The sequence below is a fragment of the Protopterus annectens genome, chromosome 1.part0 (assembly GCF_019279795.1).
Source record: "Protopterus annectens isolate FY-2018-M chromosome 1.part0, PAN1.0, whole genome shotgun sequence".
Taxonomy (NCBI): Eukaryota; Metazoa; Chordata; order Ceratodontiformes; family Protopteridae; genus Protopterus; species Protopterus annectens.
The window spans coordinates 1,760,666,493-1,760,690,294 of record NC_056725.1 but is presented as its reverse complement, the minus strand read 5'-3'; the positions used below and the strand labels follow the sequence as shown (position 1 = coordinate 1,760,690,294).

At 39.6% G+C, this 23,802-nt stretch overlaps 1 protein-coding gene across 3 annotated transcripts in view; it reads left to right on the top strand.

Moving 5' to 3' along the window:
• The window catches only part of MBOAT1 (membrane bound O-acyltransferase domain containing 1), a 1,680,446-nt gene that overhangs the window by 615,995 nt on the left and 1,040,649 nt on the right, over positions 1-23,802 (top strand). For all 3 annotated transcript variants that reach the window (XM_044069118.1, XM_044069110.1, XM_044069126.1), the window contains exon 4: positions 16,219-16,314. In XM_044069118.1, the coding sequence (XP_043925053.1) occupies positions 16,219-16,314 (96 nt within the window). The remainder of the gene's footprint in view (positions 1-16,218; positions 16,315-23,802) is intronic.

Sequence of the window (23,802 nt, the reverse complement as noted above, 5' to 3'; positions counted from 1 at the left end):
CACTCTTCAAGAGAAACCTTGACGAGTGGATGGGTAACAAAAAATACACCCCTGGGATCACTTCATTGGCTGTGCTTGACAGAGGCTCAGTTAATTAATCAATGGGGCGGCGAAAGCCAACACACTCTGGCTAGGCTTATAAATGCCATCAGCAGATAGCCTAGTACCTACCTATGAACCTGTAAGTAACTGAAGCATTGTCTGTAGCATAGCTGAACACATTTTGTGGTCGCAGCCCTTTCTCCACGAGGACATCTTTTATATTTGTAAAGATGGCTTCAGCACTTTCATTATGGTCTTCGTAGAAATCAAGAAGCTTCTGTTATATATCATGGGATTGACTGAAGTACTGTATAACCGGGGGAATATTTTTTTTGTTTCCTTTATTGGATGCATCTGATGTCAAAGAGAAACAGGAAGTGTCAAGTTCCTGTAGAATGAGCTCCTTTGAATAAGATGCAAGTACATTCATTACTGTGCACTGTGCTTTTGTCTTTCCACAGCTAAGTTTCACAGCCACAGTAGAGTCAGGGTGGTGTTTGTGCCAGCTGCCCCCACAGTCCATGGATACATGTGAGTGATTGTGTATTACATCATGATAAACTGCCATCACCCCAGCTGCTGTTACTTTCAAAGCTTCACTAGTTGCAGGATGTGGCTGCATGAACTTTGTCATCAGTAAGTTTTGCTTCTGGAGCTAAAGCCTTTGTTGATATTTGTCTGACTTCTGTTTGCTTTTCAGTGCCTTTTCTCCATCCCATTGATAGTAGACATTGTTCCACAGGACATGCACTTATCCATGGCACCAGAATTTGGTACAGAACACACCCATATATAACTTTGCTCCCATGACTTATTATAATTGTAGAATTTATTGGCCTTCATAGAAGACATCATGATGCTGCTTCCAGCCTCTTGTTGATCCAGTGATCTATTCTCAAACATGCTTCTAGCTCTTGGAGGATCCTCACTCAGTGTGCAACTGCAGTAAAACCAAAGGAGATATTAGTACCATTCAGTGACCTATCTACAGCAGTGCTTGTGGGGTATCATCTGTGCCATATGCTGTCTGAACAATGAGAATTATTTATGAAGAGTTGCCTTTTTGTGTATCTGTGTTGTATAACATCAAGAGAAAATTTGTATCTATTTGTTGTACAATAGTACTGATAACCATTAAAGTCCCATCTTTGAAGTTAATGAGATAGGTAGGAAGCAGCACCCCTATTCCCATAATGGATGCACTCTTCAAATAAGTCTCTCTCTCTCTCACTAGCCACATGATTTAGGTCACAGATTCCTGTGATTTAAAGAATATGGGAGGAAAGTACAATTTAGATTCAGATATTTGAACTTATTGGGCGGCCACGGTGGTACAGCGATTATTGTTGCCGCCTCACAGCAAGAGGTTTTCCGGTTCAATCTTTGGGTGGGGTGCATACTGTTTGGAGTCTGCATGTCCTCCCCTGTGGTCGGTGGGTTTCCTCTGGGTGCTCTGGTTTCCTCACACATCCCAAAGACATGCTGTAGGTGGACTGGACACACTAAATTGCCCCTAGGCATGACTGCGTGTGAGTGTGTGCCTTCTGTGAAAGGTTGGCAACTCGACACCGTAAAACTCCACTGCCAATCATGAGCGGATGGTGATCCACTGTGGCGACCCCTAACTGGGAAAGACTGAAAGAAGAAGAAGAAAGAGAAGTGACAGGAGATCACTGCAGCTGTGTTGTAAAACTGTACAAATAAAATATATTTTTAAATTTGCCTTATGAATGATGGCTAACAATTGTCTGCACTGGCATAGCAATACTGGCATGAATACACCATTATTTGACATGCACATTCACGCATGTAACAATAATATGTTGTCATCTACAGAGTACAGAAACAATAAAATGTCCTTCAGCAAAACATCATGAAGCATTCTTTTGCAAGCGTACATCATTAAATCATAGCCAGAAGCAATGGAAAAATCACCTACAGCTGGAATTACCCCATCACTTCTGAGTCGTACACTCCTGGCTAACAGACTGTTACTAACAGAGGCTTTAAAGTGCTAACTAATCACCGGTCTTTTCTCTTGTTGCACCTTCCCTGTTGGTACATACAGTAGACTGCAATGTGAGAACCTTGAAGAATACGAGCACTGTCGTAACAATGCAGTAATTTGCAGTAATAAATCAAATCTGTTTTGATTAAATGAATGCAGACAAACCTGTGTAAAAAAAAAAAAAAAAAAAAAAAAAAATTAAACTAATAAAAAGCAATAGATTTTCTTAGCCCACAAGTTTGACTATTAGTTGAACTTGAAACAATGTGTGTATAAAGAATTCATACAACATTATAGATACAGACGAATAAATTATCTGAGGCTCAATATTCATTAACTGCATAACACAATATTATTCATTATATGACATTTTTCCTTGGCAGTAAAACTCATACAAGAATAAAACAAATCAACATAGAGTTAATTAAAATAAATTGATGGACACTAAAATTACTCACATATAAAGAAAGAAGATCACATTCCTGAGCTATAGTGGCCTAAATTCAGGCCATCCAAAGTTCCAAAGATAAGGAAAACACAGCAAGAATGCTCAGACCTCCCTCTCTGTATCCTTTAAAACTATTAATCCATCTACTTTCTTAGGCAAGCCCAGGGAGTACTGAACATATGGCAAACTAGACAAAGAAAACTATATGTTGGCAATAATTAAACTTAAAATCCATGTATGACCATCCACCACAGGCAGTACAACTGTTTTATTACAGAAATGCATACCCCACCACCATAGCTCTTAACCAGTCATTGACAAAACAGAATCAAGGACAAATCCAGGAATAATCAGAGACTTTTAAAATAGTAGTACTGGTAACTTGAAACATGGACACAATAACAGAATGTGAATTAATACAGTTTCTAAAATAAAAGAAATCTATAACTTTACTTGTTATTATTTAATAAGTATCAGGAGTGAGAAGCCATGCTGTGTATACGTATGACTGCAGTCACTTGAAGTACATGATTGTCACCATTTCAGGTAGTGTCTTCCTGCATCCCTCAGAGAGAGGAGGAGGGAGATGGGATATGCTGGGGTCACATGTAATGTCTTAGTCTGCAGTGGAGGTTCATAGGTGTTTATTAAGTTAATGGCCCTGGAGCCTTTACAAGCCTAACACATAGAATTGCCCTGGCTTTGTGATGCCCGATGTTAGTTCCCAGAGCCTCTATCGATTAGAGCCACTGCAGTTATCCCTGGGGTGAACTTTCTACTTCCCATCCACTCATCAAGATTTCTCTTGAAGAGGGCTAGTGAGGTGCTCTGCTTGACATGTATGGGAAGTCTGTTCCATAGCATGGATAGTCTCTGGGTTAAGAACCTGTTCCTCCAGCATATTCTGTTGATTGTGATAATGAGGTTGAGGTCTTTGGAGCATGTGTTGTGGAGGTATTGGGATTTCTTTAGATGTAGCATTTCTAACTGTGCTGGGTCAGACATGGCTTTGTAAGTCAAGCAGAGATCACCTCGTAGTAGGTGATATGAGACAGAGAATAGCTGGAGTTTTTTGAGTCTGTCAGTGTAGGACGTGTTTAAGGCCTAGGATCCTCTTTGTGAGGTACGTTTTTGGCCTCTTCAGCTGTTGCAGGTGTCTAGTGAGGTACATAACAAATGGGGCTATTATTCTCAATGACTGGTCTAATGAGGGAAGAGTAGAGAGAGAGAGAGAGAGAGAGAGACGATAAATCAAAAGGTGCTTCAACAAAGTATTAGTTTAAGGGTGTGCTCACTTATGCAACCAGCATATTGTATGTTTTTTATTTTTTTCCCCTAACAGATTTGTTTGTTTGTTTTTCAATTGAAATGTACAGGTTATAGGTCACATTAAAGGTAGGAAAAGTTTTGACATGATTTATTGTGGTCTCATTTTTTTTATATCACAAAAACCTGACATTTTAACAGGGGTTTGTAAACTTTTTATATCCACTATAGTTGAATGTGTGTTTACTACTGATAGTGAGTGAGAAACTTATGATTCAGCCCTTTAAAAATTTACAAAATAATATTTATTTTAATTTATTTATTTCACATTTGTTTACTGGGAAAGTCCGACTTGGAACAAAGTCAGTTTTCAGCGGAGGCAAGGGGAGAAATGCTCCAAATTCATGTCTTTGTGACATGTGTAACAACATATGCATGAACAACAAATAGCAACAGTTTACTCTCATAAAAACATCTCTGGATGAGAGTATGGAAGAAGGAAATTTCTTTTGCTCAATATCTGTCAAATGAGTTTCAGAATAATTGTATATAAAGCTTAAAAGTTAATGGTAGGGAGATTGCATCTTTCCACTGAGGCTTTCTCAGGATATTAAAATCAAATCTTTCAGTAGAGTTCAGGGAATTTTCATCAGAATCAAATAACTTTCATACAGAAATATGGAAAAATGTGTACAGTTGTCCATCCTGTACTTCAAATATGGGCATATTGCATGACATTATATTTCCCTTTCTAATTTGAAAGATCTTGGCTCTGGTGCACTCTTTATTGAATGCTGTAGAAGTTTCAGTCATATGTTACTGACATATATATTACAGTTAATCTAGACATTAGGAGATAATCATTCTGCACTGGACTCTTTTTCATGGTTCAACTCAGTTTAAGTCCAAAAAGATTAAGATTAGATAGATATGGAAAGCTATCATATTATAGATTTTTTAAATACTGACTTCAAAATATATTCTAAAGTTATTTGTAACTATTTAACTACATTACCAAACATAGCTCTTCCCAATCATTTTTTTTTTTGCCCAAAAGAGAGATGTCCACTGCAAATCATATACTGCAAGCCTTATTGGTTTATATTCAAAGTGATGCACTAAAGAAATGTGGTTTTCTGCTTTTAAAACTTTAGGCACAGATAATTCAGCATGAAATAATTTGTACTCAAACTATTTTCAATATTATCTGGACTTTGTCTTATGTTGCTCGGTGTTACTCAAAAATACATTTTTGTACTTTATGTACATTTATTTTAAGTAGTTCAATAAATTAATAGGTTTTCTGGAGCCACCAGACAGTGAAGCAGCTTTATACGGACATTGTACAGTTACTTTTTTTCAGACGAGGATTACGTTTTTTTAAATTAAAAATTTATCCCACTAAGTATTTTTTTTACTATTTGGTTGAAGAGGATCCTCATAGGTGTGAACTGTGTGGCCACATGTGGCTGTATTTGGCTTCTCTGACAACTGGTGTCACTACCTGATTTGGCAAACCCAACACTTAATACAGGAGCTAAAAGATGTAATTTCTGTGATGTGATACTCCTTTATTCTCTAGTGCCAGATTTGTGTCATGCCCTTTCTCTCTCTACAGGACAGCAAAAAAAAAAAAAAAAAAAAGAGAGAGAGACAGAGAGAAATCTGCCGTTCATGTTCCCTAACACCTTGTGCCCAGGGTAGCTTCTGCCTTTGCCCCTTCCTTGCCACACATTTGTATGTGGCATTGCTAGCACCTGTGCCAAAGGGGGGTTTAAGAATGGTAGACCCAGAGTTTTCATTTTTTTTTCTCACATGTGGATATATATTACTTAGAATGGGGGACATTTTGTAGCATAAGTTAGCTGATTATAATTTATTAAATTTGGCAAACTGCATCTTGGAATGCTGTATGAGCTGTATGGTCCTGCATATTCTAAGGATGATGTAATCAAGAATTTTACCACTGTCAAAAAAAGAATGTTCACATGCCCTGTTTTGCAAATATTCCTTTTCTATGGTTTAAATTCCCTTTATCTTTATGGTTACCTCCTCTAGTAATTTAAAATGCAAAAAATAAGCAGTTGTCTGAATTTTGTTTTTTTGAATTTCATCAATCAGCTCTAGCACATTCACATTACAGGAATATATGATAAGGGACAACTGTTCAAGCTCGTACACATTTGGCTCTGGTTAATACTAAAGTAAGAATTACTTTGTTTCTAATGTTTTTGTAAACATATACAACATTTCTTATCAGGTATTATTAGATAAGAAGATATTGGCAACAATTGTGAACAAGTTAGCGGAGGTTTTGCCAGGTGTTTCTTGCAGGTCTCTCAGGGAGAACTTTACTGTTACAGGATGTATCCTCTCAGGAAGTAGGCTGAGGGGGCTTCAGGGGGCTGTTCTGTTCCTCTTCTTGTTAGTGGTTAGAGCCTCCTCCCTCCCCTTTGCTTCTTTTCTTTGAGGCTGGCCCCAAGTTTTGGGGTGATGGGGGTTTCTCCTAGTGCTTCAGGGTCTTTTGCCTAATGCTTAAAATTAAAAAGGATTTGAATATTTGATTACTACGTTCATGCCCTCCTGATAAGCCCCTAAGGTGGAACCTGAGTTTGAGAGTGCAAGTTCTCCTTATTCTGATTCTGATGTGGATGATTCTACTCCTCAGCTTCCTCCTGAGGATTTTTCTTTTCAGAGACTCTGCATTTCCATGAGAGGCATTTTAAATGAAGGTCAAGATTTCTTCTCTGATTCCAGGAAAGGCTTAGGATTCTTTCTTTTTTTACCCCCCAATAGGCCTTTAGCCTACCTGTTTTGAATGTGGTGGAAGATGGATGTTTTTTTGCAGAGGCTTCCTGAATCTTGCCTCTTGCCTCCCTCCTGCCCAAAACCGGATGGGTAGTATTATAGGGTGCCTGAAGCTCATAAGTATCTTAAGAGTCCTAGGGCACCCGTGAACTGTCTCAGCCTAAAGGTGTCAGTTGTTGAGGAAGACTGTCTCTTTTCAAAGAAAATGGGATTTACTCATCCAGACAGATGGGTTCTGGATATCATTCACTCACCAGTTTACAGGTTTTATTTCCTTGCTTCCTTCTTTCAAAGGCATGCCAACATTCCTCCTCTACAAAGACAAGACAGCAAATTGCCTTGATTCCACACCTGTTGTCTCAGAGAGGCGGTCACCTGCTCAATGTCAAGCTTCTCTCTTCATCTAACAGCCTGCCTGGCATATTCTTTTTGAAGAGGCTCAGGTCTCTTCTCAACAGCAAGCTCTAAATGTTGATTATGAAAGCAGGGAGACCTAGTACAAGGAAAGTGCACGAGAAAAAATGAAAGATTTTTTTTTTTGAGGCAGCAAACAGCAATGAGATTTCTATCTTTTTTGAGTGTGGTGTGGCATATCTTACTCGAGTTATTTATTGGACGCCTTGCCCTTCTCTCTTCATAAGAGATTATGTGCAGCTATTTAAGCTCACTATATGATGTGATTTTACGCTGTTTTATGTTTTGTGTTCCAAAATTTCAGAAAGGGGCAAAGAAAGACCCCCACCAGAGCTCCTCCTCCTGCTTGGGATCTCAATTTTGTTGAGAGTTAGGACTGCAGCAATGTGGATCCTCGCACATCTACATTTATGGTAGGTACAAAACTGTACTTTTTCAGTATTGGTCATCTAAAATAAACTGCTTTCTGGATGGAATAGAGACCTCTTTGGAGTTAAATATTATGATATTAGAGAATTGGTAGTCTTATAGTGGTTTGATTTATTCTTTAGAAGTATTACAGGTCGGTGGAAAATTGTTCATTCTGGGTCATTGTGGATGAGGTCTGGCTTTCTAATCATACAAGGAACTGTTGGGCATGGTTGTGTGATTAAACTCTTCTGGAAAAATAAGTCATCTACATGCCCTAACATTTCCATAGTATGGACTAAGATAGATGGAACCATTTTATTAGTTTCTATGTTTTTGTGTTCCTTTAGAATATGAATTCTGGATTGTGACTGTTACAAATATACATCACATGAATAAGCTTAAACTGTTCCATATGCCAGCTGAAGCCATTCAAAGAACAGTTTTTTTTCTAGAGAGAGAGGCTTCCAGTTTCTATAATTGAAGCGTTTCACTAGTAAACTGATGGCTGTATATTCTTGCATTTTTTGAGGCTTTATCTTTTGAAAATATAAATGAGTGCAACAGGACGGAGGGAGAGGCAATTGTTTGTTTTACAACTGGGGTTCCTTATTTTGGATAGTCTGCATGCCCTTCCTGTGTCTGCATGGGTTTTCATGAGATGATCTGGCATTCTCCCACATCCCAAATTCATAGTATTAGGTTAGTTGGCAAGTCTTTGAATTTGTTATAGGAGTGCATGCTTTGTGACTGTATGCTTGTATCCTGTGAAGAAACAACATCCCATCCAGGATAGATTCTCTTCTCAACGCATGTTGCTTGCCAGTGTAGGCTGTGGCTCCACCGCAGTCATGAGTAGAGTAAGGGGGGTATGTTTTATATGCATGAAATGTCTGTTTATGATTAACTTTTAACAGAACTCTTAAACTGGTTTACATGTAAAGCATTGTTAGCAAAGGATAAGGAATTCAGGTAGCCAACATTTGTTTCATTTATTTTTTTATTTATTTATGTATGTATGTATATGTGTGCTTGTTTATGTATGTCTTTATTTATTTATTATTAGTTAACTAGGTAGGTGGGCTGGTCTGAAGACCCTATATAGCCATAACCTGAAAGTAGATATATAAAAGCAAACTGTGAATATTTAAGAATCATGCAATACATAATAAATGCAAAATCAAATAATTCTAAAAGGTCTTAGAATAAACATATGCTTGTTACAAAGTTTTATGTATAGAGAAGTGTTACAGATAGAGTTAACAGTAAAACCAAAGTTGTTTACAATACTTACAAGTATATACATGAAGTCCATTCTCTATGCTGGAGGCAGCATGCTGTTAAAATTTAACATTTCACAGTGACTGTCTTGCTGGAGTTAGTATGCTATTTGGTAGAAAATTATAAGGTTAACCATTGACCCTAATGCACTTTCACTCATTTTTCAAATGTAGTTGTTTGGAGAAGGCATTTTTGAACTCATTCAGAGATTCCAGACCCTTTAATTCAGGTGAGAATCTGTTCTACAATATAGGGCCTAGTCAAGAGAAGGCATGTTCTCTGATAGCTGTTTTTATATGGCCGTCTGCTTAATGTAATAGCTTTTTCTTGGATATTTTTAGGGAGTAAACCTTGTCTTGGATAGGTAGTTTCCATCTCAAAAGTATGCAGTAACTAGTGTATAGCATTTTATGAGTAAGAGTACCTAGGAGATTAGATGTTCTTCGTGTTTCACTGTTGCAGTCATTGCATTTGGGTAATCCTGTTGGCAGGTTGCCCTCAGTCAGCCTGAAGTCCTGCATCGGCTGTCGTCGCCCCTTCCCTGACGTCAGGTCGTCAGGGGTATAAAAGAAGCAGCCGATGCCATTTTCTTTAATCTTTCTTGCCACGCGGTGCCCGAAGCAGAAGCAGTTCGCAAGTGCCGGTCGGCCGACTTCTGAGATTTTCAAGTTCGAATTTCAGATCCGAAGTTTTCTATAAAGCTAAGTACCCCATTGGGGAAACTTTTTTCTTGCTCCAGAACCGATGCCAGAAAAAGTTAATAATTGTAATTCTTGTGGGAAGCAAAAACCTCATAAGGACTTTCATTCTTACTGTATTCCTTGCCTAGGCCTTGATCATAACTTTCTGGGTTGTCGGTTTTGTGCTAGATTTAACCAATGTACTATTAAGCGTCGGTATGATTTTGCTTTAAACTACTTTGGACGCATATTTAATTATCCAGAAATGTCGTCTGAAAGCCATCCGACTACCGGAGTTCACAAAAAACGCAAAGAAAAAGAAAGACAGTCGAGGCCCAAAACTGACAACAAAGCTTCTCCTAAGCCAGTCACCGGTTTGCCAGTTCTCAGTGAGGTGCTTTTGCAGCCCCTGACGACCGCTACTTTAGAGACGCCGGCTGCTACCGACTCCCACATGGAGTCGGTCATGTCGCTGGAAACTCAAGGTATTGGAGCCTCGGATGCTAATCCTTCAGATGTGTCCAGAGCCGCTGAGCAGGCACTGGCTTCTGAGGGTGTATTCAGACCCAAACATCTATACATTAAACCGACTTCAAAGGCAAAGACTAAAGCACCTTCAAAGGCAATGAAGCAAACTCAAGAGCCACGTGGACAGGCCTCCATGCCCAACAAACAGATGCTCAAAATGGCCGAAGACTTGATTACCTTGATCAGGGGTTCCCATCCCCCTCCTGATAAGTGGCCTAGGCAAGAGACTGACTGAATCTTTAGATCAGGTTTCCATTTCGTCTGATTCCTCTTGTGATCAGGAATATTCTTTTCCCCCCATGAGGATTTTGATGCTGAAGACTCCATACCTTTAGCTTCTCCTCCTGAGGACTATTCTTTTGGGGAAACCTTACATACCATGAGGGAGCATTTCCACTGGGAGAGCCAAGATTTTTCAGAATCTAAAAAGAGGCTTAGGGATTTCTTTTTACTACCTCAGCACAAGCCACTAGCCATCCCTCCTGTGTTAGACATTGTAGATTATGTGTTTTCGGAGTCTAGCCTTACCCCTGACTCCTTGCCTCCAGCTCCTGTTAAGCCTGACAGATATTACAGGGTTCCTGACTCACATATTCCTTTTTAAAAACCCTGATGCAGACCCAGAAACTATTTCTCAGGGTCTCAAAGGAGTTAAGGCTTCCGCTGCAAAAAACTCTAGCCCTTCTGACAGGGATTCTGGGGCACTGGATAGATGGGGAAAAAAGGTTTACACATCTGCTACCTTGGCTATAAGGGCCTTAAACTGTCAGTTACATATGCTCAAATATCAGCAACATCTCTTGGCATTGCTTAAACAGAAAATATTGTTAAACTCTGAATGTGCAGAAAACAAGGAAATGCAGGATATATTACATGCAGCTGAACATGTTGGAAAGCATACTTTGCAGTGTGGTTTTGATTATTTAGAGGCCTCCTGCAGGGCCACAGTTACAGGTTCTGTAATTAGAAGACATGCTTGGTTAAAGGAACAAAATCTGCCTGATCATGTTAAAGTTAAATTATTAGATGCACCTTTACAGCATGATTCTTTGTTTGGTGTTAAGGCAGAAGAGGTGTTAAAGAAAATGGAGGACAAGGCTAAATCTATGCAAACAGTCAAAGATTTCTTACAAGTACAGCTGCCTAGGTTTAGTAGATGCTGGCCAACAAAGAACTGGTCCTTTCCTGTGTCAGACAGACCTCAAAGGGGCAGATCCCAGGCGCAAGGTTCATACAGGTCAAAGCAGTGGGGTGCTTCTACCTCCAAAAGTGAAGAAGACAAATCACAACCTTACAGGAAACAGTCCCAATGACTTCCCCCTGCCTGAACCAAGCACTTATTTCCTGGCAGCACCCTTAGGGGGAAAATTTGCACTTTTTTCTCAAAACTGGTGCATTATAACCCAGGACAAGTGGGTTCTAAATATCATCTCGCAAGGCTACAAGTTCCATTTCCATACTCTGCCAAAGGCAAACGGCTGGCCAGATCTGCCAAAAAATCAATGGGCAGAGGCACAAAAACAAGTCTCATCCCTCATGGACATGAGGGCCATTCAACAATTGCCAGAGCAAGAGCGGGGACAAGGATTTTACTCAAGACTGTTCTTGGTACCCAGAAAGGACAAGGCCAGGAGGCCAATACTGGACCTATCGATTCTGAACACATTCCTAGATGTACCAAAATTCAAAATGTTGACTTTGCAGCAGCTTCTGCCCATGCTGGGCAAGAACGCTTGGCTTGTAACTTTAGACCTAAAAGAGGCATACCTGCTTGTCCCAGTCAGACAAATATGCAGAAGATACCTCAGATTCAAGGCTGGCTCAATGCATTACCAATTCTCTGCATTGCCTTTGGCTTATCTACTGCACCCAGGGTCTTTACAAAGTGCCTGGCTCCAGTAATTGCTTACTGCAGACTAAGAGGAATACAAATATATCCTTACTTGGATGGCTGTCTCATTCAAGCAGAGAACAAGGACATCCTTCTACAGCATCTGGCATTTGTGAAAAAGCTTCTAACATGCCTAGAGTACACAGTCAACGAAAAGAAATCAAAACTAGTACCCTCTCAAGAGATAATATTCCTGGGTGCAAGCTTAAATGCAACTTCCCAGATGGCTTATCTTATGCCAGACAAACAAAGGCAACAGACTACCTATTTCAAAATGTTAGCTACAAAGGCCCAGTTATCTGTAAGAAACATTCTGCAGGCTTTGGGCTTCATGGTATCCTGCATCTTACTCATTCCTTATGCAAGACTGCATATGAGGAAACTTCAGTGGTACCTAACAAGTGTTTGGACTCAACATTGCCACAGCCTTGAAACTATAATTACTCTCATTCCCTGCCTGCAACAGGAGTTTCGATGGTGGGCAAAGGTTTGTCACCAAAACAGGGGACAGCCATTCACATTATCCCCAGCCAGGCAGACACTAACAACAGATGCATCAGATTATGCTTGGGGGGCTTACATGGCACGAAGATGCATTCAGGGAACATGGCCCTCAAACCAAATGCATCTACATATCAATCAAAAAGAGATGCTAGCTGTTCAAAATACCCTGACAGCCTTCAAGGACCTACTTCATCCAGGACAACTACTGATAAAGACAGACAACACCACAGTCATGTGGTATATAAACAAGCAGGGGGGCACACATTCTTACCCCCTTTCAGACTAGCCATGACTTTGTGGGACACAGCATTGACTTACCAGGTACATCTGCAGGCACAATTCCTGCCAGGAAGGAAAAATACTCTGGCAGATGAACTAAGCAGAAACCTCATGGATCCCCACGAGAGGCAGCTGGATCCACAAGTCTTCAGCATGATAACAAGGAAATGGGGATGCACGGACATAGATCTATTTGCCTCCCCTCACAACTACCAAATAAAGAGATTCTGCACAAGGATTTATCACAGACAGGCATGGAAAGTGAATGCCCTATCCTTCAGCTGGATGCCTTTCCCCCTCTGCCTCTCCTCCCCAGGGTACTCCTAAAGGTCAGACAGGAGAGCCAAAGATGATACTGATTGCACCAGACTGGCCCCGCCAGCACTGGTACCCAATATTAAGGAGCTTGTCTCAATGCCTAGCTTGGACCTTATCTCACGTGTACCGCATCTACTGTCCCAGCAAAACAATCGGATCCTGCACAGCCAACTCAGGACTTTAAACCTGGCAGCATGGCGGATAATGTAGTCATACAAAACACACCTCTCCATAAAGCTGTGATGGATGTCATTTTGGAAGCCAGAAGGCCTAGTACTAGAAAATTTTATGCTGGAAAATGGAAGTGATTCTGTGCTGAACCAGGCACAAGGAACAGATATAGCTGTGCCAAATATTCCTCAGATTTTACACTACTTAACTGAGATGCTGGACAAAGGCCTGCCTATCTTTCTCATCTATTAAAATTCATGCCTCTGCCATTTCAGCTCATTACAATACAGAGCCACCAATCTTTTCTCATCCCTTATTAAAACAGTACCTCAGAGGAGCCAAAGATTTAAGGCCTCCAAGGAGATCACCAGTGCCTGCATGGGACCTCAACTATGTCTTGGAAAAACTCACCCTGCCTCCTTTTGAGCCAGCTGCTACTGCTGATATAAAGTTTTTATCTTGGAAAACAGCTCTGCTCCTAGCAATAACTTATGCAAGACGAGTTTCAGAGCTACAGGCACTCATGGCTGTGGAACCTTTCATCATTTTTTATCCGGACAGGGTCTCCCTGAGGACAAACCCAACATTTATGCCTAAAGTGGTGTCCAGTGTGGCTCTTAACCAGACCATTCATCTGCCAACTTTTTATCCAAATCCACAGAACAAGGGGGAAAGAATTCTGCATTCTTTAGACGTACACATACAGTTTAGATTCTACTTGGACAGAACCAAAGTTTTCAGAAAGAGCAATTACTAGTGACATATGCTGCAGGATCACAAGGAAAGGCTATCTCAAAGCAGACTGTTTCAAAGTGGATAGGCCACTGCATTCGTTTCTGCTACTTATACCATGGCAAGCCAGTGCATAAGGGCATTAGGCCACATTCCACCAGAGCTGCAGCCACTTCAGCAGCTTTTCTCAGGGGAGTACCAACTAAAGACATTTTAGAGGCAGCTACTTGAAGTTCAGTGCACACCTTTACAAAGCAGTATCATCTGCCACTCTACTCTAAATCCAGGGCAAGCTTTGCCACTGCAGTTCTGCAGGGTCTCATAACCACTCCTAATGCAGTTTAGCTCCAGCCTCCCAACCATAGCTTTGGGAATCTACCCAAATGTAATGACTGCAACAGTGAAACATGAAGAACATAGTACAGTTGTCTACACCTACCATAAATGTAGATGTTCGAGTGTATTCACTGTTGCAGTCCAGGTTACCCACCCGCCATCCCCCCATTTTCTTCTGATGGAACTTATCTTTCCTTCTCTGATTTATGCAACCTATGTGGTATATTTGCTTGTGGATGAAGGTAAAGTTTATATTGCTGCATGTAATTTTCTATATATATATAAATTTTGGCTACCCTTTTAGGGGGCACCTGACATGTGGGGCAAGAAAAACTAAAGAAAATGGCGTCGGCTGGTTCTTTTATACCCCCTGACGATCTGACGTCAGAGAAGGGGCGACGACAGCCGACGCATGACCCAAGACTTTGAAATTCAGGCCGACTGAGGGCAACCTGCCAGCAGGATTACCCAAATGTAATGACTGCAACAGTGTATACACTCGAACATCTACATTTATGGTAAGTGTACACAACTGTATTTTATCCTTTAGGTGAGCGGAAGCCATTTTAAACATTGTAAGAGGTTACAGTTGTGAGATCCAGAGGGCAAATCTGGATATTTTATTTTCTGTGATCTAAAGTCTTTCAAAATTTTGTGTTGAGCAAAAGGCAACCAGGGACGACAGTATTCCAATTTAGGGAAAGAACATTTTTAGCTAGGGAAAAGCTGGCTGAATGGGGAGATCAAATGAGAGGCTCTAAAACAAAGTCTAAGCTGAGATAGGACTGTGTTAGTTATTTTGTCTGTGTGATTTGAAATAGAGAAGAATCAGGGTCAAGTTCCAGGTGTTCACATTTAAATATGGAGGGAATGATGTGGTGATCAGTGATGTTAATAACAGGTAGATGGGGGGAATGTTCAGGGTTGTTAATAGTATAAGGTTATTATTAGAAGGTGATTAGAATTAGTCCATCCCTAAACCCTTGAGTGCTGGAATCATAATTGCTGGCAATTGCTTGCAATTCGAAGGGGTCTAGAAGAGAAGTCTGCCTCTAACCCTGAGAAAGCAATACCTCCTAAACCCTCATGCATGCTTAGGCTGGTTACCATTTTAAGTGCCAGTATCCACAAGGGGCACAGAAAGACTCGCCTGTCATTAGCGCATCATTCATACCATGCCTGCTTATAAGAAGATGTTCTAAAGAGTGGTGAATAGGCAAAGACTCATCAGTCCTCCCTTCCCCCTACCAGCCTCGACAGGTTCTTAAAATCTTAATCAAACTTGGGTTACCTGACTGGTAGTCAGGGCTTCATCCCTGTAAGCCAGTGGAACTAATTTTTTTGTGCTAAATGGTTTTGTTTGACAGTTTCCTATTCCATTGACTGTCATTACACAATATAATGAATTTGTAGTTTTAAAGCTCCATGTTCAAGTTCTCAGCTTAACAATGTAAATTACTGTCAGTTCTTTCCAGCAGTTATCCTTCTAATTATATAACAGTTGGTCACAAGTAAATCATAATTATTTCTACTGTAGTAGTGCATCAGAGGAGCTTGAAATGTGCAGCTTTTCCCTTGGAACAAGTTTAGGTATTTAGTGGTATAGGGACTGTTTGGTGCTCTCTTATTGCTGGGTTACTCCTAAGCCTCTTTGCCAGAGAATTATTAGTCCTTTTATTCTGCAGTGCTCCTCCTCAGGGAGATGGGGAGGGGTTGAGCATAGCAGCCCCGTACTCGCCAGTCCATCATATCGACAGCAGTCCTTGTGTTGCTGGTTTCTGATCATGGTCAGTAATGTTCAATGTAGTAACTCTGTTATTGTACTATATTTGTCCCCATACTAGTTATTTTGCATGAAAATAATTGGGAAATATTCTTATTGAAAATGTTCTTTTTTTTCTGATCTGCGTTTAAGATTTGTATGAGATATTTTCATTTATACTGCATTTCCTTTTCTTATTCTCACAAGGGACTAAAACCAGGAGTTAAGGTTAAAAAGAGGGGAAGAAAGAAAAACACCAAGAAAGTTAATGAGGCAGTTGTCATGTTTGTTTCAGATGTTATTGATTATTTATAACACTGCTTTTAAATGTTCCCTCTTTAGGTATTCCTTCATAGCAGCTGTTGGATACCTCACACTGTGCCAGATTAGTAGAGTCTATATATTTGATTACTGGCTGCTGTCTACAGATTTTTCCGGGTAAGTTAAAAGTCTGCATTCTGCACAGCACAGTCAACACCAGCATTAACAAGACATATAGTGTTCTCTAGGTTTCTGGATGACTTTTGTTTTAATCTAGACAGTTGGCACTGCCTCTTTATAGCCTGTATTGCAAATGCAAATATTAAAAATGTTTCAGGTTTTAACAGTGGGCAAAACTAAACAAGAAATATTACATTATTCACTGCACAGAAAAAAAAATCCAGCGAAGCACATTTCTTTAATCTTGCAAGTACGTGTGTTTATATATATATATATATATATATATATATATATATATATATATATATATATATATATATATGTGTATGTATATATATATATATATATATATATGTTAACCTTCAGCAAACAAACCCACACTAGATGTTTCTGCAAATAACCATGCCTTTCATATTAAATGTCTAAATTGTGGTATCACTTATTTATTCTGCTGCTAAAAATTGAGAATACTTATTTTCAGAGGTAGAACATTGTGATCTTTAGGTACTAGAAGTACAACTTCATTTTTAATAATGGAAATGTTTCACTGATTGGATGATATACAAAACAAACATTATTTTTATAAAGAGTTGCTGAAAAAAAGGGGTTTTCTTATGAGACACTATGAGTCTCACCAACTTAAAGGAGTACCGCACCCACAGACTCAAAAAACATGTTTAAAACATCATGGCATGATGTTGCCTACACTTTAACAGCACTCTGGGATTATTTACAGGATTTTAAATATTTTTATATGTAATTCCAGACTCTGACCACCTGGAGGCTGGCATATTGACTTGGTTTGCATAAATCAGGTTGCCATTCAGTATCCCAGAAATCATTGTTTGGCTCAAAAATGTTACATCATGCAGGCCTCCGTTTGCCTAAAGTTCCTGTCATTTCATAGATGCTGCATGCGTACAAAGTACTGAGTAAAATAGAACAGTGTAAGTAACATTCCCTGCTGCTGAATGACTACTTAAAACAGAAACAGTGCAAATGCCACAGAACACACTCAAAGTGCTGTTTACTGCTGCCTTTTTTCTAATTTAGTTTAAATGGCACTAATTTGTGAGACAATGAATTCCAGTCCATTTACTTCTCCCCTCCCCATAACACAGCTTCCCTAGCTGTCAAAGTCCTGAGGGTAATTTGACCTGGTAATTCCATTGATTGGCAGATCTCAGCAGGGTGCTTGACTCATGTAATTTAATCTTTGCTCTAGCATTTCCTTTGTTAGAGGGGACATTTTTTTGCTGCACTATAGCCATGGCCTTACTTGACTGCATTCACATCCAATAAGGTCTTGCACCAAGGAGCTAAAGAATAAAACATTTATACTTTTAACTAGTTTAGATCTTTATTAATTTAAATGTTAAGGTATCACTTCACGCTTCCACCTTGTTAAAAATTGAGATTTACATGTGAAAAGTGTGTTGGTATGCAGTGTTTGCCTTCATATGTTTTTACTCCACTGGTTAGTTTGCAAAAAAAAACTTTTGAAGTGTCCCTGGATTTGTCTTTGTACATACAAACCACATTGCTATATTTTCCCCTTCCTTTTTCTTGTGTCCAGAAGTCACTTATAACAAAGTAATTTTTTTATTGATTTTTTTTTTTAAATAAAGGACATCAAGGTTAATTTACCTTGAATCAGATAATGGATGTCACTGCAAAGAATCACTGTTAAAATATTTGTGCATGGACAAAATCCCCTTACTAAATCTGTTTGCCAGCCTCCAGTTCAATTGGTGCTATGGCTTTAATATACTGGTGTGTTTGCTCATGCCTTCCAAATATCTCCACCATTACATACCAGTTTTGAAGTGTAGTAACCACCCGGCATGCCCATACACCTTTAGCCATCAATATGCAGCTACTACTGTTCATGTGAGTATGTGAATTCATTTTCAGACTTAAGGTGTGGAAGCTGCACTGAATAATTCTAGGTGCTTGTTCAGGTTTCACATGGTGCTTGCTTAGAGCTACTCTCATGTTAAGCCACTATGAATATGTTGCACTGCCACCTCTGATACCAGGGTAATGTTTTAATCTTTCTATTTCCACACTGCACACTAGTAGTATCTGGTACAAATACAACAGAGAAGTATGCAAGCGATACACCACCTAAGCATCATTTGCCATGCAGAATGCACAAGTATGCATACCAAATTTCTGTGTTTCCAAACGTTGGTGTTACTATACTACTACTACTGAATAAAATGAACATATTGAAATGTAACATGACCTGTTACCAGATGTAATCAAGATTTTTTTCCTGTATAAACAAATTTCCATGATTCTCTGGCTGTTTGGTTTGATTCACTTTACTAGCTACCTGTAGAAGTTTGCTATTTTGTAGCAAGTTGCAGTAAATATTTTGTTATCCAGTTGTTTACCTGGTTAGTTTGACTGGGCACACTTTAAACGTTTCCAGCGGCATCCAGGAGTAAAAGCTCAAAATGGTGCCATCTCAATGGTCTGACCCTGTACTGTAGTCCCTTAACTCCTGCCTTGCATATTTTGCATAAGGCAGATATGAATTATCCATTGCAATGTCTAATTCAGTGTTTCATCTACAGATTGTGTGCCTACTGCCTTTGACGAATGCATTGCCTAGGTTACAGTAAAAAAATAACATTGCAATAGGGAATGGATGGCAAACCAAAGAAACTAAGACAGTCACGACTACAGCACCCAACATTAGAGTACAACTTAAGATTTCCTATCCGTCTACAGGTTGCGGTAGTAGAACCCACAGCCATTTGCATAAAAAGCAAATATACTCACCGATGTGCTGCTACCACTGCTTTCAAGTGCTGTAGCACAATCACTGATGACCATATGCTAAACAAAACAATTACACTTTGAAAACATATTTCACATCAAGACAGTGACAAAAATAATGGCAATGAAAATACAGTCAGAAGGAATTCAGAAGAAACTGCACAACCTACAAGCTCTGTAGAGAATACAGAAACATCGGATTTGTGACATTACACAGACCTGGTTTAAAGCCACAGAATGTTCTCTGCCAGTGCAAGATTAAATTGTCTTGCACACATGTAGACCATGAGGCACAAGAGAATGGGACACAAGGTGGAAATGTGTCTCAGTCTTGATTAGCAGCAAGTATTCTTCAATATTATTCAAACCGGATGACACCCAGGCATTTATCCACATGCAAATAACTGGAGAGTGTCCCTTACCATTTCTGAGCAAGCAACAGGTCATCATCTGTAGCACAAGAAATCACAGCTCAATATAGGAATGAATGCTGATTATCATCTGCTGTTAAAATCAAGTAAAAACACTAACACCCTATGCAAAAACTCAGAATAAGTTTTGCAAGGATCTGCCAATGCACACATGATACTATGCTGATTATTAGTCAGAGAAAATCAAATGTAATGTTCTTTGGCACCCCATAATAGCTTGCTAAAACTCTGCACCTGACAATAACTGACACATCAGGCAATATGCTGCCTGTAGTAACAGAGCAAAAAATATCCAGGATCACATTGGACCCTACTCTCTTATTAACAAACCATACAGATAATATTAGCGGAAGCTTAAATAACTAAATTTATGCTACAAGCTCTCATACCTTCTCGCCTCCAGCATCTGCACAACCAAAGCTATAAACATACTTATCCCAAAAACCGAGCATGGGCTCCCTTTATTAGCTCTTCACTCTACCACAAATACAAATAACACTTGTACTGTTACTTTTACAATGATCTGTAGATTTGAATTACTTGCAGAACCAAATATGCTACTATTTGCTATTTCCTCCAATGCTTCAAGTAGCCACCTATCAATGAAGCAGAATGACATATCTCCCCAACTACCTGTCCTCCATAGGGGTTCCCCAAGGATCCATCCTTGGACCCCTACTCTTCTCTGTTTACACCAATAATCTAGCCTCTGCCACCAAACATGGCACACTCATACAATACGCAGATGACTCGACCATCATCTGCTCAGCCCAGTCCCTACCCAAACTGCAAAAAGTCACACAGTAAGCCTTTTCCTCTGTTGAAACATGGTTATCCGATGCCCAATTAATACTCAACCCAAACAAAACTAAACTACTCATCTTCCAATCCACCAAACATACCCAAAACAACTCTCACTTTAACATCACAGAAAAAGACAACACCACTATATACCCAACTGAACACACCAAATTGCTAGGAGTGGAAATAGACAATAAACTAAAATTTGACATTCACATATCCATGACCATAAAAAAAGTCCACAAAAAACTAGGAGCGTTATGCAGAAATAAGCAATTTCTCACCAAAGCAGCAAAGATTTCAATAGCAAATTCCCACCTTATCTCCACCCTACTTTATGCCTCTCCAGTATATACCAACCTAAGGCAATGTGATCTAAACAAGCTAGAGACCTGCTACAAGAAAATCGCCAAATTCACCACAGAGGCATCCTACCGTAGTCACCACTGTCTCTCACTTGCTGAACTGGGCTGGCTTGAACTCCCTCACCTCCTTCAGTGGTATCAACTCTCACTCGCCCACAAACTAGTAAACCATCCACTAAATGTCCCAACCCTCCAGAATCTACTCCAACCCTATCGCACCACCAGACCACTAAGATCCAGCAACTAAAATCACTTGCAGATCACCAAAGCCAATAACTCTGCTGGTGAAGCACTATTCTCTTGCGCCATAGCCAAATTATGGAACTCACTCCCACCCACAATTACCTCCGTACCATCATGCACCCACTTCAAAACTTTACTAAAAGCGCACCTAAAAACATGCTGGCTATGCCCTTGCAACTCCCACTCTAATATCATCCACCCCATCCAACCACTACCTTTCTCTCCACTCAACTAACTGCCTTGATTATAGCAAGCTCAGATGCTCATAAGCCTAGTACTTATTATACAGCAGGAACTTCTCATTGTAACATTTGTTAATGTCTGTTATGTACTTCACAGATAAGGATTTTAGTTGTCTACTGATGTACTATGTTCTTCATCTGTAAATATGTTGTAAGTAATTGCTATGTTAAATTGTTAATCGCTATGTAATCCAGTGTAACTACTGTCTGTTTATTTTACCGTGGAGCTTTTCTCCCGGGCCTCCGCTGAAAATGGACCTACGTCCAGTCGGACACTCCCAGTCAATAAATAAATAAATGAAAGAACAACCTTTCTACTTGGTTCAAAGATATAGAAATTATTAAAATGGGACTTTGTCTACCTCTAAAATCCAAACTACATATTAACCAAACTCTTATCTGAGAGACAGTCAGGAAGATGGCTTAATACTTATCAGACCATGTTTCAAGACAACCACAGGAAAACATGCATTCTCAAAGCTGGATTCAGCATGCTGGTATAATCTCCCAGGAGTAACTAGGGAGCAAAGCAATCTGGAAGCATTCAAAACTAAATTGATAGAACTGCTGTGGGATACCAGATGCCTGTGCTATTGTGACAATGGCTGGTCAGTTCTTGATGTTGGAGTGAATGGCTAGTTATTGCATACCATGCCTATGCCAAAACACACCTGCACTGTGACTGTAGCATTGATATATGTATGGTAAATAAAGCCATCCTGAGGGAAAGCACTTTGGAAGACATTATCATTATGTTGAATGGTGCTACTGTTTTTAGCAAAATGGATGTGAAGGCAGGTTACTACCAAATGGAGGTGAATCCTAAGAACAGAATAACACATACATTTCTAATCACAAAGGTCTTAGAAGATACAGGAGTTTAATTTGGGTTGTAAGATCGGTTGCAGAAATTTTTAGATGTATAATATATTTTATCCCAGGCATTCTGAATGTTAACATTTTCTTTGATGATGCAGCCTGTGGCAAAACACAGAAACAATGATTCTATAATCCAAGTTTTACAAATATGCAAATAATTTTGACATTAAACAGAAATGCAAATTTAATACATTTCTCGAGTTTTATGGTAATATATGTTCAAGGAAGGAAGGGTCACCAAATCTAAATAAAGTTAAGGCAATATACAACGTGTCACCATACTGAAACGCAAAAGTAGTAAGATATTTCCCAGGCATGGTAAATTACAATCCCTTGTATGGGTAACTCTTTAAATGATAACTGCCTTTCTAAGGGTTTTAAGATTAGTAATTTAAAAAGTGTTAGTATGCCGCGGTGGTACGGCGGTAGCGTTGTTATCTCACAGCAAGAGGTTCTCCCATTTGATTCTCGGCTTGGCTGGGAGTGCCTTCTGTGTGGAGTCTGCATGTCCTCCCCACGGTTGGGTTGCGTTCGAAAGACATGCGTGTGTAAATGGGCGTGCCTTCGTTGAAGGTTGGGCGTCGAGCTGGCACCTCGGCATTTCGTAAAAATCTACTGCCAATCATTAGTGGACCAGAGTTCTGCTGTGGTGACCTCTTACCGGGAAAAAGCCAAAAGACAAACAACAACATGTAAATAAAAAGTGTTAATATGGTGTGTTTTATTTTTTATGAACAGGAGTTTCTTACTTTACTGATCGCTCTCTCATACACACACGCAGGCACTTCAAAAGTCATACACATACTCTCCATGCATTCCTTTACTGATCACTCTCTCATACACACGCAGGCACTTTTACATTCACACACACTCTCCATGCATTCCCTTACTGTTCGCTCTGTCATACACACACGCAGGCACTCCTACATTCATACACATACACTTCATTCTCTCCCCACGCACTTGCAATCACTGCCCAAACAACACAAGAATCAAACCCACTACCCTTATCTCTGCAGAGAGACATATTTTAGATAAAAAAAATGTGTAGGTAGCAAATAACTGATGGGAAAAGCACAGCAACATAATCAAGTGTTTGTTGGTGTGAGCATGCAATGTGAGCATGCAATTACGATCTAACAATCCATTACTTTACACTTGCTAAGCTGTTTAGCGAGTATAAAATAAGAAAAAAAAAGTAAACAGCTAAGCGAGTGTAAAATAATGGCTTGGAAGTTCGTAATCGCACAGTCATGCACACACAAAACTTCAGACATCACAGGGCCATAAAGAAAAACGGTTGCTATTGGCAACCAAGACCACATGGAACAGCTGGCAAAGGAACACCATAGGAAAGGAAATTACATAAAAAAAAAAAGAAGTACAGGGCATTAAAGGAGTAAAACAGTGCCAATTTGCAGATTGAAGTGGGACTAATGCATCAGGCAACGGGCAGCAAGTTTTTTCATTACACCTTCTCACTAAACAAATTACAAGACGGCACAACCACTACCCATATTGAACAGGAAATCTTTAAGGTAGTCAGTGGTACTGCTCTTTAGGAAAGTTTGAGAAAATAACTTCGGAAAGAAAACAACTTTATAGTAATAATTGCCACTGGCAACCAACACCAACTGGAATGCTGCAGCAAAGGCAAATAAATATGAAAAAGTACAGTACTAAAGTGCCACAGTTCAATACCAAGTGCATACATGTATCCACAACAGTTGTTTGGTC